This window comes from Maylandia zebra, linkage group LG23 (assembly GCF_041146795.1).
Source record: "Maylandia zebra isolate NMK-2024a linkage group LG23, Mzebra_GT3a, whole genome shotgun sequence".
Classification (NCBI taxonomy): Eukaryota; Metazoa; Chordata; class Actinopteri; order Cichliformes; family Cichlidae; genus Maylandia; species Maylandia zebra.
In genome coordinates, this window is record NC_135188.1 from 38,752,537 (window position 1) to 38,768,503 (window position 15,967).

The 15,967-nt window shown below is 38.6% G+C and overlaps 1 protein-coding gene across 2 annotated transcripts in view; it reads right to left on the bottom strand.

The window, feature by feature from the left end:
* LOC101466449 (E3 ubiquitin-protein ligase Midline-1) overlaps positions 1-15,967 on the bottom strand; it is a 91,124-nt gene that overhangs the window by 34,422 nt on the left and 40,735 nt on the right. For both annotated transcript variants that reach the window (XM_004552606.4, XM_004552605.4), the window contains exon 2: positions 6,300-7,093. In XM_004552606.4, the coding sequence (XP_004552663.2) occupies positions 6,300-7,025 (726 nt within the window). In that variant the 5' untranslated portion in view covers positions 7,026-7,093. The remainder of the gene's footprint in view (positions 1-6,299; positions 7,094-15,967) is intronic.

Below are 15,967 nucleotides of genomic sequence, written 5' to 3' on the forward strand. Positions count from 1 at the left end.
GAAAAAAGGTCAGGACGATAGGATGGACTGTCAAAGCATGTAAGGGAATAAGTATTTTTTTAATGATATAAAAGATGAATGAGGTGGCTGGAAGACATGGAGCTAAATGTCATGCTTATCACCAAGGTTATGGTTCAGAAGCTTTTGTGTCTGCTCATGTTTTAATGTGTTTGTACTTGACAGCCCCACGTATTTTTTAACACTAAAGGGCAGCTGATTAACCAAAGTGGATTACAACAAAACAGAACCAACCTGTGATTTGAAATTACACACACAAAGAGCAGCTGCCATCTTTTATCCTCAAGGTTCTTTCTCCTCAGACCCAGAGCCAAGGACTTTAAAAGCTATTCCCAGCTGCCTCCTCTGTGACGGGGGTAATTTTATCTCCGAAAAAGGATGGGTGTTCCCACAATAACCTCCATGGCTCTTATCAGACACACACCACCACCACTGCCACTGGAAAAAAAAGGAAACTATTCCAATCATCTGATATTCTCCCCCGCACCCCCTGTGGAGTGGGGATATCTCAAACTCCAGCAGATCAGGGCAAAAAGTGATATGAATGAAATGTTCCAGAAAATATGACCAAAACAGTTCCAAGTTGTCAGACTTTATAATGAAAGAAAAAAAAGTGAAAAATCATATCTAAAGAAAATTGGGTGACCTGTAACAGATTGAGCATTTTGGCTTTAAGCTATTGGAACTACCTGACAAAGTGAGGCTACGTGCTGGACCTCCTCGTCTAAGAAGTCTCCCCAAAGTTTTCTGTCTTTATAAATTAAATATCAAATGCGTTTTTCACCATTAATATTGCATTGCACTTTACTTGGTAATTCTGTTAGACCTCAATTTACTTCCTACCCTGTTTCTGTTTACCACGCAACCTGCCTTTTTAAAGCACAACACATTCACTGTATACTGTACAATGCTCATAAAATCTGAGGACAGTCTGTGTCTAAATGTACTTGTGTTGCATAATCATAGCTCAGCATTGCTTTTATTTATTTATGACTATATGCTGTCTGGTTTTAATGCATTGTTTCACAAAATGCTGCCATGCACAGATTAGAGAAAAAGTAATAGCTTACAGAAATGAATTAAAGTTAAGTGACGTGACATGTGTGGTGCCTTGAATCAGAACTTATCCTGAGGCAGAGATATATTTTAAGCCTCACTCTTACTGAAGACAGCAAAACAAGCCAGTGGTCTGAAAAATAAAGTGTGGCTTTTAATGTGATTAGCAATAATCCGTCTTTAACTTGAAGGATAATGTATAATATTCAGCTCAATGGGCTTTTTTTTTTTTATCCTGGACTTAAAGTCGTGTTTATGAATGATCAGAAATGCTGTTGTGTTAATGTTCTTTTCTACTTTTTTGAAGAAAAAACCCTGGAATTTTCACCTCAGTAACAAACAGTCAATTTATCAGTTTGTAAAGTGATTGCAAATTTGATGTTCTCACCATCTAGGCACGCAAAAATGCAATTTCTTCACAACAGCTCAAAAGAGATGACTGAAATTAGTTCTTTCATTTTTTTAATTGCATACCCTTCACCATTTCATTGAGACAAAGTGCAAAGACAGTTCATTTCAACTTGCTACCAAAACAAAACAAAACACAAAAAAGCTAATATCATGAAGCTGCATTATACTGGCACACCCCATTAAATATAAAAGAGTGAGTAGATGTAGCCAAAAGTACATGGCATCAGCTCAGTGGTGGCTTATAACATTATGTTTAGCTAATAATAGTAGCTTGCTAACACAGAGCAAATGTTAGCTATATGACAGCTAACACAAAACATGGTAAAATAATCAATTCAAATCAATTTTATTTCTACAGCTCCAAATCATAAAAACAGTCACCTCAAGGCGCTTTATATTGTAAGGCAGACCCTACAATAATACATACAGAGAAAAGCCCAACAGTCATATGACCCCCTATGAGCAAGCACTTTGGTGATTTTTAAAATAAACTTTCAAAGTTATGTTGCAAAGCACATGGTTAACTTGAAATACAATATGTAACTCAAAATTTCATGTCATCTTCTCTGAAATGTGATTTACAATGTTGAAAATGTAAGATACCACCAAATTACCTGAAATTATGACTTATAGATAGCAAAAATGTTTTGTTTTGTTTTTGCTTGGATAGAAATGTCCTTCCTACTGGCCTCCCAATTCATTTAAAAAGCTGCCACTAGAATACTGCCTACACACCAAGAAGAGAGAACACATTAAACCAATTTGTTCTGGCTTCTTGTGTAATACAGCACTGAACTTCAGGACCTGGATTGCAGAATAAAAAAACAAAAAGCAGACACATCTCTCAGACCTGCAAGGACTGGTTCAAACCAAATCCAACAAACTGACTTTAAACCAGTGCACAGTTGTGATTCAGCTGCATTTGGGGCCTAGAGCTGCCCCAACTCGAGCTATGTTTAAAGCCAAGCTAATGACTTTTTTCTACTGCTTTTACTTAATATGGACCTTGTACTTATTTAATAAATTCAGATTTAATCTTACCTGCTCATTCATTCAACTGGTTCATATTTTATTATGTTATTTTCTTTGTCTTTTACTTTTTTCCCCGTCTTTGGCTTTTAAAGTGTTCTGTTTTAAATTTGCATTTTAATATTCTTATGAAGTTTTCCTTTCTTTTAAATATTTCAGTAGATTATGGAGAGCCCGTTGAAATGCCTGTGTGTATAAACTGTGTGTGTCCGTGTGTGTGTAGACGTTAGTGCCTTCGTGTGTATGTTTCCTTTTGTGTAAGTGTGCGAGAAAAATCGAGCGAGCGCGCTCACAAGTTAATGAAGCAGTCACATATGCTTTGTTTTCCCATCTGTTGTCAGTGTCCTCACAAGGTACTCTGAGTGATGTCAAACAGCAGGAGGACTATATATTTCAACAAGAACTTCATTTAACCAACGAGCCCTGTCAGAAGTAAATGTCAAGACGTTTGGGGGGGAAATGACTGAATAACAAAGTTGGAACATGTGACAGAAATCCCTCATTTGGTTTTAGACGTGTATCCTCTCACATAACTGTTAAGAAACGCTTGAAACTTGGGAATGCACATGAGCTGCAGTAGTATTGCTCACGCGGATTCAAAGTATGACATGGTTTGCTTGGTCTAAACAATTTGTCTTGCACACTTTCTTGGCTTACACAGGCAGTATTTAAAAACCTCTGCGCAAGTAGGAGACACGAGTGCCATCCAGTTGTTTTGTTTTGGGGGGGGGTTGTGTTTTTGTTTTGTGGTATAGGCGATAATTAGTTTGTATAATAACTGCAGGGTGTGCTGACCTGTGCTATTTCTCTCTGGTTGAATGGCGGGAGAGCGGGGAGAAAGAAAATCATGATAATTAGATGATGCACTAACCTGTAGCCTTCCTGCTAATTTTTCTTCTCTGCCTAAATTTGCTGAAACAGGCAACATGAGGCGGTAGAGGCACCCACATTAAATCTAATGACAAAGAACATCAAGCCCATCACTGGAGGCAAAGCTGGTTCTAAATCAAAACAATGATAAACGGAAAGGCAGGAGGGAATGTTTGTAGGCATTTTTATTGGGTGCACACATATGTAATCATAATCACTGATTTTAGTTAGGTTCAATTTCTCTGATTATATCACTGCATGCCCTTTCTCCAAGGACATATTACCAACTACCAACACATATTTCAAAGCCCTTGTAAAAGGAAAACCACGCTCAGTCTTGACATTATATTTAAGGGTGCTTAGCAAGGCTGAATAAACACTATCTGTGTGTGTGTGTGTGTGTGTGTGTGTGTGTGTGTGTGTGTGTGTGTGTGTGTGTGTGTGTGTGTGTGTGTGTGTGTGTGTGTATGTGTGTGTGTGTGTGTAGTACGTGGCCAAAAAATGTCCCCTGGTGACACTTTGGAAAAGTTACATGTATTTCCCTGCCTGCTGCTTTGGTGCGGTGGTGGGGAATCTCTATTCTCCCTGTTGCACGTATGCTTGTGTGGACTTATCAGCGTAAAAGCTCAAACGTTGTCTTTATTCAAATCATCAGGCTTGACCTAAGTGAATGCGCTTGTGCTGGACATTAGAGGTGACACAGCTGCAACCTACAGTAGATGCATAAATGGGTATACTTAGGATGCACCAGTAGGGATCATGATGATTGGGGTCAATACCAAGAGGAACACAGAAATAGCACAAAAAAGTCAGTTCCTCCAGCTGCTGCTTGAGGCTGCCTCCAAAAGCGAGTCAGTCCCAGTAGATTAGCATCTTAAAATGCCCAACTTTAAAGCAGAAAAACATGTTTACAGCCCTGTGCTCTATAGCTAATTCCCACTTCTAAACAACTATACAGCAGTGTTTTTGTTTTCTTTTAACATGACTCATTTTTTCTGGAAGAGAGTTTTATACAACCTAAGACACTTTCCTCCATATTTCAAAGCTATGACATCACAAAAATGTGACTGGTCAATGTTGATCATGGAAAAACATTATTAATGGGATATCTCACAGACCCATTTGTGCTATAATCAGCTAATTTCAGTTCATGTGCAGGAGGAGGAAAATGTGGTGATAGAAACAGTTTTTTTCTTTGATAGCACAAAGGGACAAGCTCATGATTAGTCCAGGACAGAAACAAGCACCGCTAACACAATCTCAGTTCTTTTGCAACCCTCTACACAAAAACATGCTAACACAAAGCTAGTCAAGAGCACAGAATGAAGACAAAGTTAATCGCATGCTGGCCCCAGCCCAACAGCCAGAGTCTGAAGTTCAACAGGTAACAGAGGCAGTGACGTTGTAGCCTCCATTCCCTATTTGTAAAGTAGAATTACCATGGCGATCCCTTTAAAGTCTCTTTGAGTTTGTTTTCAACTTTGCTTTGTGTTCTTGGCACATTACATACGTACATGCTAAAGGAAAGATTGTATATGTGTCTCATTCAGACAGTCATTTGAGTTGTGTGCAGAACTGTAGCCTATGGTTGATATTCCTAACTTGTAAGTATGAGACAATTTATTTCCATTCATTTTACTTAGATGAAAAGTACTGAGTAATGTGTAATCTGTTACTTGTTTTGAGTAAAGACTCCAACACTGGTTATGCTTCAACAAAGCTAAGCTGAAATAGTGATAGTGTATCTGTATGTGCCTATATACTGTTTTACATAACTTAAATAATGTCTAATTTTCAACTTTAACTGAAGACAAAGACGCATTCGAAAACAGAAAGTGTTGTTGCAAACTGTTGACCTGTTGACCTGCTTACTCTAACTGAACAGAAGAAGTGATGTGTTCATTGTGTGACATAGAAGGCCGTTTGCCAGAGAAAACTTTCTCTGTGCTGATCTAAAATCAGATTACTAGCAGCCTAGTAGGACCACAAACGTGAGGTAAAAGTGAACTTACATCATCAGGGGTGTGATGTGGAGACTAGTGATGCGTCTTGCATTCATTAATTCAGCTTTGTAAATGGAGGTAACTGCATACTCCTAGTTTCTGGATTTTGCTTTGTACTATGAAAGCTTGGCTTTGGACTGAAGTCGCTATACCTTGGCCATTTCTACTTTGACCTATTTTTTCCCTTTTTTGTCTCCCTTCCCTTTTATAGAAGCCATTAAAATACTCCAACATTATGCAAATGTAATCCTAAATCACTGGAGACACTCTCCAGCAAAGTGCTTATATTAGTCAAAGGCAGATTAATAGAAGAAACCATCTGGTGGACATCCAAGGTAACATTTACTTCTGCATGATCTTTGCTGTAAGACACACACACGCACAGACACACACTGCCTCCATCTCCATTACCAGCACATTGTAATAGCCATGCTCAATTAAGCACACCTACACCCAGCAGGCAATTGGTGCTCGTTAACCTGCAACCTCATTAAAGACACCATGCCTCGTCACTAATGACACTCCCCATATTCGCTCTGTGTGCTTGCTTCTGAACGCCCTCCTGGCACAGTGGCATGGCGCAGTGATTATGCTAATTGCTTAATTATTCAGCAGAGATAATAAGTCAGCACATGATAATCTCACATGATAATCGAGTGAGATACCTGGATAAGGATAATAGAAAATTTCACACTTTTGAGCAGAGTAAAATTAAAGTTTAATATTCATTATATGGGTATAAGATAAAGAACAAAGAAAGTATAAGCTTATCTGTCATTAGAATGTGATGGATCTTGCAGGTTTTAATTAGAAAATGGGGATTTTTAGAAGATTTCAAATGTGAAATAACTTCATTAAAATCAATTAAGCAAACATAAGAAGGGTGAGAAAAAAATCCATTTCTGTGCTTACCCTGAGTTTTTCATAGCGGTCGCTCAGTGCTGCCACCTGGTGGTCCCTGTGACGTCCAACTAACTTGCAGAGTGAGCAGATGAGCTGGTCGTCAGTGACACAGTACATGTTCACCTTTTCCTCCTCGTGCTCCAGGCACTGGAGCCCTCTGAGGTGGCAGTCCGGCATAGGCTCGATGAGCCGGTGGCCGGTGAACGGCTTCTTGTTGGGGTGCGTCGCTCTGAGGCATTCGTCGCAGTACGACACCTCGCACGTTACGCATGTCTTAACAGCGTCCTGTGGCGGGTCCTGCTCGCAGAACTGGCACTGGACCGGCTCCGGAGGTGTGCTCGGGCTGGACATGGCAGCGCTGAGGGGGACCAGGGCCAACCGGTTGCTACCTTCCTCGCCGGGAGAGTTGGGCCCACTGTGAGGGGCAGGCAACGACAGCGGCAGGGGGAGCCCGGCTGAAGATGAGGCCCGTTGAACTCTATCAATAATATTCTGCAAGGTCACGTTTCTCTTAAGTCCTTCTAGTCCACGCTCTGGACTCAGGGAAATGACATATCTACAGGTGGGGCACTGGAAGGCGCCGATACTCTGAACTGATTCGTTGGTGGTGCAGTGGGAGACGAGGATGCGGTGGGCGCAGCCGAAGCACAGGCTATGGGCACAGGGGAGCAGCAGTGGGTCTTCAAAGAGCTCCAGGCAGATTGGACAAGTTAGCTCTGACTCCAGAGTGTCCATCCTGATTAAAAAAGGCCAGGCGGGACCAGGCGCAGTGTCAGCGAAATCCAGAAGAGCCACTCAGCTGTCTGGAGGCCAGAGAAATAGATGGAGGCGAGCAGAGAGAGGGAGAAAGGAAAAGAAAGCAGGGGGATTTGTGATTAAATGGTGTGAAACAGCTTACTTCTCTGCGCTTTCTTTGGAGGGCTTATATCTCAATGGAGCAGACCACTGAGTTGACTTAAAGTACCGGGTTTTCTACGTCTGACTGAAGACTGAAAATAAGATTAAGCAAACAGATTAATTAGCATGGCTCAGCATGTTCCACCAATAAGCATTTAGAAGTTTAAAATCAACACCTGACGATAATTTGGCTGTGGAGCTTCTACTTTTGTCCACAGTATTAAGTAGAAAGGAGGCACAGGGGTCTATAAATTCCAAATTGTTTATATACTGCCTGCGACAGTGGCCTCAAGGATCTTTATTTTGTAAGCTACATACCCTTCAACATTAGAGAGAAAACCTCATTTATTAGACAGTTCTCTATGAGCAAAAATGTGGTGATGGTGGGAAGGAAGAACTCACTTTGATGAGGAACAGACAGCCATCTACGGAGCAATGAGGTTAAAAAGAAGACCGAAAAGAATAACACAGCAAGGCGACAAATAAAAGACAAGGCAAAACTACAGGAGAGATGCTCAGTGCTTGATGGGAGGTTCCTCATCATGGTTCTGGGTCATCTGACCCAGCCCTAATGATATCCTTTATCAAAAATTAAAAAAAATCTCAAGCTTAATCTTGAAAGTGAAAATAGCTGGGAGCCTATTAGCAAGATTCAAGACAGTCTAAGTTAGAAAAAGGTGCATTAGTATCAAAAAACAAGCTGAGGAGAATGTTGCTAGTCAGTTTGGAGGTTTCTTCCTGTTAAAATGGGATTTTTCCTTCCCACTGACACCAAGTGCTTATTTATATGAGGCCATATTTATATGGCCTGATTGTTGGGGTTTTCTGTTGTGTATTACTGATTTGGTGCTTTATATATACATTTCAATTGTACTAACAGAAAACGTAAAGACCATTCTGTAGGCTGAAAGTCAAACATATAGTTGCTCTAACAAATATCTCATGGTCTTTATAGCAGCCACATTGCAGATGTGCTGTTGACCCACTTTGTGCCCTTTTGTGATTCTCATTGTTGTTGACCGCAGTACGCTATAGGTTTCCCTATGCTTGGATTAACAAGATTACACACCATCAGCAGCAGCTGCTGCCGTCAAGAAGCATCTGTCAGGCTGGACTTAAAACTACTGAGCCACAAGCCAGTAATGCAACTTCTCACTAATCAGATACTTTATGTAACTAGTGTGCAATAGTGGCAGTGAGGTTTGCTTTATCCCTCGTTCTTTACCATTAAGTCACTGTACAGATAGTACAGCATGGAAGCCCCGAAAAGACAAGTGACAGAAAAGGCCTTAACAAAAGTCTAAGAGCAGGTTGAAGACGTCTTTTTTTTCCAACTTGCTCTTAAATGGGTGGGATTATGGGATATATGTTTGTGCTCTACTCATTTTGGCTACAGAAGGCTGATCCCACTCATGTTTTCTCAAATAATATTTAATTGCCTGATGCATGATAAACACACAGAGTACATTTTGTGCTAGCACCTTCTGTAACATTACTATCTTTCTTTTAGCTATGCACTAGAAGGGGTATAATTTTCCCAGCATGCTCTGAGTGAGACAAAATAATTAGTGTTCCAAGTCATCTAGAACATCATGTTCTAGCAAGAAGCACTGCAAGATCAGATAAGGGTAGCCGACAAATGTTTTAACTAGCTACACTGAAAGTTTCAGAACTCATCCGAAACTACTGTGTTCACAGACTGAATGAGGCTCGCACACAAACTCGACATAACCTCTTTGGCGGAAGTAATAATGCTTCAAAGAAATTACTATAGATTGTTCTTCTCACCTGGTTTACATTAAAGAAAGGAAAGAAATGAAATGAAATTTGATGAAGCTTGATGATATTTTTAATGGGTTTTTATGTCTTTTGAGGCGTCCGTACATTCATTTCAAGCTATTTCAAGCTTACTTTTGCTCAAATTATATAAATTCAACTTTGATGCACCTTTACCACTCGAGTTGAAATGGGAGTCTTGTTTTAACATTGACTACAGCTGTGGCTCCATCTGCCACATCTGGAGTCAGTTGCTAATTAGAACACATGCCAATTCATTTCTCCTGCAGAGCCGCTGACTCTGGATTTCCACGTGAACCTCCGTGCTGTCAACATGTCTCCAAGAGACTCAGGAAGAAAATGTAGAAGAGGCTCAAACTCAACTCAAATTTAGAAACACAAAACAACAAAATGTAGCAAGATTTACTGTTTTATAAATTCCTGATTATGTTGGAAAGCATTAAAGGGGAGCTGCCTGCTAATTAATATAACTAAAAGTGCTCAAGTAAGCTAATAAATAAGTGTGGCTCTGTTTCCAGTCAGTTCTAATAAAGACAAGTTACCTCTGAGACTTTGCCTCCAAGTTAAAAATTCAACAGTGCATGCTTTCTTCATTTCTGAACTCATAGCCCTAGGCCTTTTAATACACTTTTGGTTAATTTTAAGAAGATAAATTGGATTTTACTGTAGCTGAAAATGTCAATGAAAAAAAATCCCTATTTTAGAAGTGAAATAAAAGTGAAACCAACCCTTAGGGCTAAAAGGATCTTTGCCAGTTTCAGGAAATGTGTCACAGCACAAAAAAAGAAAAAAGAAAGAAAGAAAATGTCAGATTAGCACACAGATAATTCTGAAAACAATGAGATTTGAAAAATAAATGATTTTGAGTATGAATGCATTTGATTATAATGAGTACGTAAATTGATGTTATAAACCATGCTCCAATTTCTACACACTTTAAGCATAATAACGACAGTGACACACACACACACAAAAGAAAAATGCAAGGAATGAAATGAAATGCAGGAAAGAAATCCGCTCTTATCTCCATGGTGCGGCCCTTTCAGCAGATGTCACTGTTTACTGAGATTAAAACTCGTGTGAGTGGACTGCTGCACTCTGAATATCTCCTCTTCATTCTCTAATCTATCTTTATGCATGGCTTCCTCTCATCCTCTGGGGAAAAAAACAAAAAAACAAGTGCTGCAGATAAACTGTCCTCATATGAGCTCAGCACAGTCCAACCACCACTTTTAGTACCTGTGATATTTGAGATCAGATATTTACTGTGAGACCTGATGAGCTGGTGAAAGAGATGGGATGGGGGGAACTGTGTACATAGACGTATTACCAAGCAAGCCCTTGATCTCTTACATTTATATCAGAAGGGAAACGCCAAATGCTGGAATCAAGCAAATATGGAAGGATATACAGAGGAAAATGCAAGTAATTGAATGTGGGAGATGGGAGTGATTTGGCAATCGCATGCTTTAAATGAAACGGAATGGGTATGTGTTTGCTTGGACTGTTAAAAACAAACACTCAGAGAGACACACTCATCTACACTGGCATCGCAGCATGTGCACACACAGTGATACATACTCATTAGCACAAAACACCTACTCTGAAACATCTAAGAGCCTCTCTGAGGTGCTTATAATGGCAACTAATCTGTCAGTGAGACCCGAGCTTTCCGACTGTCAAATAAAACTTGGAGGGTTGAAAGGGTTAGCGTATACTGTTATTCTTTTGGTCGAATTGCCTTTTCATAACAGCATCGTTGGATGTTAGCTTACAGCAGCTCTGAAGCTAAATAATCACTAAATGAGCAGTTTCAACATGAGGGAGCAAAGTTTATGTAGTAGGGTGAGATGTAATCTTATTTAGCCCAAGTATTTGACAGTATGCATCTGCGGTCATGTATGTAAACACAAACTTAACACACAGACTTCTCCAAATGTAAGATCATGGCAGAAGAGCTCCAAATTCACTCCTACCTAAATGCAAGCAATGTAAGATTGGGACAAACCCAACTCTTTCAACTTTTTTTATGATTTTTTACAACAAGAGGCTGCGACTTGTGTAGGGAAGAGTTATCATCAATCTCTGTATTTTAACTCCTGTCAGGTGTGTAAAGTTTTTTGTGACAACAAAAAATCTTCTTAAATCCTACTTTTACCTGGCATGCAACCAATAGTAGCCATACTAAGTTAGCAACTAGCTTGTGGCTAAAGATGCCTAAAAGCTTGATAAGTAATTTTCTAGACAAACTCTAGAACTTGAACTAAATGCATATGTTGCCATTTAAAGCCAAAAAAACAAGCCCTTGAATAGCTGTACACCATTAGCCTAACAGTTGGAAGACTAAGCTAAGTTAAGCTAACTTAACTTGCTGGTAAGACTGAAAAGAGGTCATTGTAACCTGTTAAATCTGGTATCCTCTTTATTTTAGCTTAATTAGATATGATGCATTAGCCAAACATCTTTTTTTTAACTTTTTTTATAATGTTCTACTATAATAATAAAATAATTTAGATATGTTTATAATACCCTTTGTTTATTTGTTTATCTATGGATTCTAATATCTAATATGTTACATATGTTATTTCAATAAAACTAATGAAACCCTTAAAACTTAATCCTAAAAACATATTTTGTTAAATCCTACTTATAATTAGAAAAATTAGATGACACATCTTCCCTCCTTCAAGGTGATTTCTTTGGATTTCTGCTATTGTTGCAGGACAGGGTCAAAATGACCAACCATGGCAGTTGTGAGGGGAATGAATGATGCAAGTGGTTCTAGTAGAGCCTCATTAGCTAAAGTGAATGATAACTATTTACTGAAACATCAGCTTTTTTACTGTTCAGTGCACTTTTATGCAATCTAGTAATCATCAGTTTATAAGATACTAAAATATAAAACCATATAGCATTGTGTATCAGGTGATTTTTTTAAAGTATTCCTATAGGGCAGCAAATTATATTTGCCCTATTTATTAATATCTGTAATGAGTTTTCAATAATAACTGGGCATTTAAAGCTAATGTGTTTGTACAATCTTTCTGCACATGTTTAATAATTTCCCCTTTTTCTATCAGTAACAAACATCTCAACGTGACTCAAGCTGACAGAAAAAAGGGCCGGCACAAACTGGCTAAGATTAGCTGGCAAACTTGCAAACATTTATCCTTTAAATTAGTTTGAGGCTTGCATTTGTTTTTAAAAGATGTCAAAAAATGTGACAATCCAACCACGTTGATGAAGTTAATATTAAAAAATGTGTGAGCTCGGCCAATCGGATGTCCTCTAACTGGTTCATTATGTTCCACTTGTTCCACACTGATAGCAGAGGACTATTGATCGACTGTTGTTAATTAAAAGATGAACTAGATTAAATAGCTCACTGAAAAAGACCACAATCATCCAATATTACATTAAAAAAAGTTCTATTTAATTCTCAGGTATTCTTGAAGTGTAAAACAGTTCCACTCCTTCTGGAGCATGCTTCCTTTTGTTAATCAGACTCTCTAGACTTATCACAATGAGGTTAATACAAAGCATAACCATTAAAACAAAAGAAATCTAATGCATGAGTGTTGTCTGTTTGAAGGTAATAAAAGTGCATAAATGAACTAAATATCAATTGGACCAGTCTAAGGACTATTTTTTATGCACTCCATTCCAGCACACAGCTGTCAGCCAACTAACAAACAAAGTAGAGAAGGTAGATGCAGGAAAAAATAACTTCCTGACAAAGCCAAAAAAAAGTTAGACATTGACGAAGCTCTGACAGGTTTGAAAGGGGAGGGAGGAAACCTGGAGGCACGAAAGGATGAAGAGAAAAAAAACCCTCAGTCTGACAAAAGAACACACACAAATCTAAATCTGCGCTTACATATAGACATGCATAGTTACACAAATCCAAATTGGCAGGTGAGACAAGATGAAATGCCTCTCAACACACCATAGGTGACACTGTTGAACCATGTTTTGAGGTGACAGAGCACGAAACAGAAGAAGAACGAGTGGAAAGGGGATGTAAAGAAGTACTTTCAAAAAACTGGAGGCAAAGAAGAGAAAGCAAGAGAGAGAGGGGGGAGAAAGGCCATTGAGAGTGGAGGAAAAACTTGATGGAATCAGAGTTGTTTATTTTTCCCACCATCACTTTGTGCCCCATGACTGTCAGAGCTGCCACTATGTGTGAAAGACTCGTCTGCTGTGCTGGAACCACTGAAATGTCAGTACCAATAGCGTTCAGTGGGGGGCAATACAAAGCTGAATGAGCGGTGGAAGACTCCTCCGCAGTCATTTCTCCTCTGTTTCTCTGCAGCTTCAGCATGTGAAGAAAATGTGTCATTCTGAACAGGAACTGTTGTCCCTAACATTACTTGCAGCTATATTTTTATGGGATGCTGGATAGTGCCTCATCCAAAATGACATCTATCTAATTTATAGAAGTCTATGTATAAAAAAAGGAGAAGGCTCATTATATTTTTGTTCTTCATCTTTCATTAAAATGCTTAACAATTTTGTGTGTAGACTAAAAATGTTCACAACATATTTATCTAGTTTATCGAAATGTTCTGTAACAGCTGCTTTCAAAGAAGTTCTAAATGTCGCGTTTCATTAAAATAATCAGTTTTTCTCTGTCTATATTCATCTATCTGCTTGGAACAATCTGCAATTGTTATTCATTATTTAACTATTTAAGGTTGTGCAAAAAAACCAGATTCATGATGTTTTGAATTTTAGCTTATGTTAGCAGCTCTATCCTGCTGTGTAATGAGTAATAATGCCATTGTACACGTTACACGATACTTTAATCGTTTGCCTTGGTCATACAGTGTTAGCTATTAGCATGATACTATATAGTCTTTAATAAGCTTGAATGATGTTTTCACTTTTTAAAGGTGCCTGTTTACAGGTGAGTCATATTTCAACAGGAAACTGTTTTCAACCAAACTATACAGCTATTATAGGTTTAGCATTAGTGCAAACAAAATTGCTAGCAATAATCATCATTATGTCATGAAACTTTGCTAGTTTAGGTGTAGTCTCAACCAGCCATTATGCAATACTTACTTACTACTACTTACTAATACTTACTAATTAATAATTACTACTGCCAGTGAACACTATGTACTGTACGTGGTGTTAGCTCAGCTCAAATGTTTAGTACCCTGAAAAGCTAAAAGACCTTTTTAAACTGCTATTTAAGCAGTTATAACATTGATTAAGATCTATTGTTTACTGACTGTTTACTGGCTGTTTGTTGGTGCTTGCAATCAGTGCATCCCTGCTTCTGTCTGTAAAATAGCTACTGTCTTACATTTTTGTATTTTCAACCATTCCTCAAAGAGGATGCGGTTATTGAAGCTGCTGACTGTTACATGTAGGGGAGCCTGCAAAATGATTTTTTTAACTCATTAACAAGGAAGCATTTCAACAATAGATCCTGCTCTTTCAGATACATTGCTAATGTAATGATACCAATTTTACTGCATCGTGAAAAGGCTCGTCATGTAAAATCAACGAATGTTCCCACGAAGAGGATTTTGAGAGTGTACAAATCTCAAGGCAAATAAGGAGGCAGTTTAATTTCATTGCTTTAACCACGAAAAATTCAGTCAGAAAGCACAAACTGTAATAACATTCAGTGAAACTCTCTCAGTGACCTTTTCCTCAGAAATGGCAATATAATATTCAATAGATATGATAGGCTCAGAAGGATCAGATTGACATTTGTTTATCTCAGTCTTCCTCCGTTTCTGTTTCTGTCTCTACTCATCTCATGTTACATCATGACACAAGCCCAAAATGCTGCATTTCTATTTTGAGCAGGCACAAATGTCATTGCCCCGATGCCTCGCTGAAATGCCTGCTGTTTTATTTTGAAAAAGAAAAGTAACTTTCATATGGTCTCTGATCCATGAATGCCAACACATAACCTTTTGCAACTGGCCGTTATTTCAGCGTTCACTTATTCAGTGAGGGTTAAATCAAACCCAACTTTTATCCCTGTGATTTCTAAGTACTCTAGCTAATCTACTTTAACCCTCATCCTAAACCAAACCCTAAGTATTTAAAGAGACTACCAAAGATTTGGTGTGTGTAGCAACGAGTGTTTGTTGAGACAGACAGGGTTGGGTTAGAGGTTAAAGTACTTTTTAGAAATGAGTTCATATTTAGACAAATGCTCACTCACGCCACATACAAATGTATCTGAAAATAACTAATTTTAACTTTTGATCTCCCTTCCTGTTTATATTTGGGCCCGGCTCTCCCCATTAGTCTGCATTCGACTTCTAAATCTTTCATTAACGTCAGGTCCACGAAGGTTGCCGCTTTCCTTTCCCCTTGTAGTTTGAACTGTTAAAATTTTCATAGGACCTCTTTCTTTTCTCTCCATTTTCTAAAAACTGATTCAACAAGAGAATGATGCAGACAAAAAAAATCCCCAGATGAGTGAGAGAGAGATTCTGTGTTGGATTTAAAGGGAAAGACTGAGCGCTGCACTTTTACATAATGTACTGAGACACTCATAATGAAGATGATAATTGTTGCTAACTGCAGGTCTAAACACTGATATGTTTTATATGTTTTTGTAATAAAACTTAATTCGTGATCATTTGTTCTCTTAAAATGTTGCTTCAGGGAAATTTGATTGCATTGCTTTTTCAGATTTTTTTTCAGCACTATGAATTCTTCAACTGCACAAAAACCCGAAAAACTCAACTGAAATGAGCGACACTTCCACGTGGAAGTGTAGAGAGATTCCATTACCAGATAGCTTTGAGTAAATTGCATAAAAGAAATTACTCGGCAATAAGCACCCAAAAAAGCTATGAAAAAAACCTCACATTTGGGTGCAGGGTCCATTTGGTGATTTGACGTGTGCGACTGTGGCAGCGCATGGAGCAGAACTGAGAAGTAGGTCATCCCCATTGACCTGGCTCACATAATAAGCATACACACTGCATGTGTGTGTCACTTTATGATCT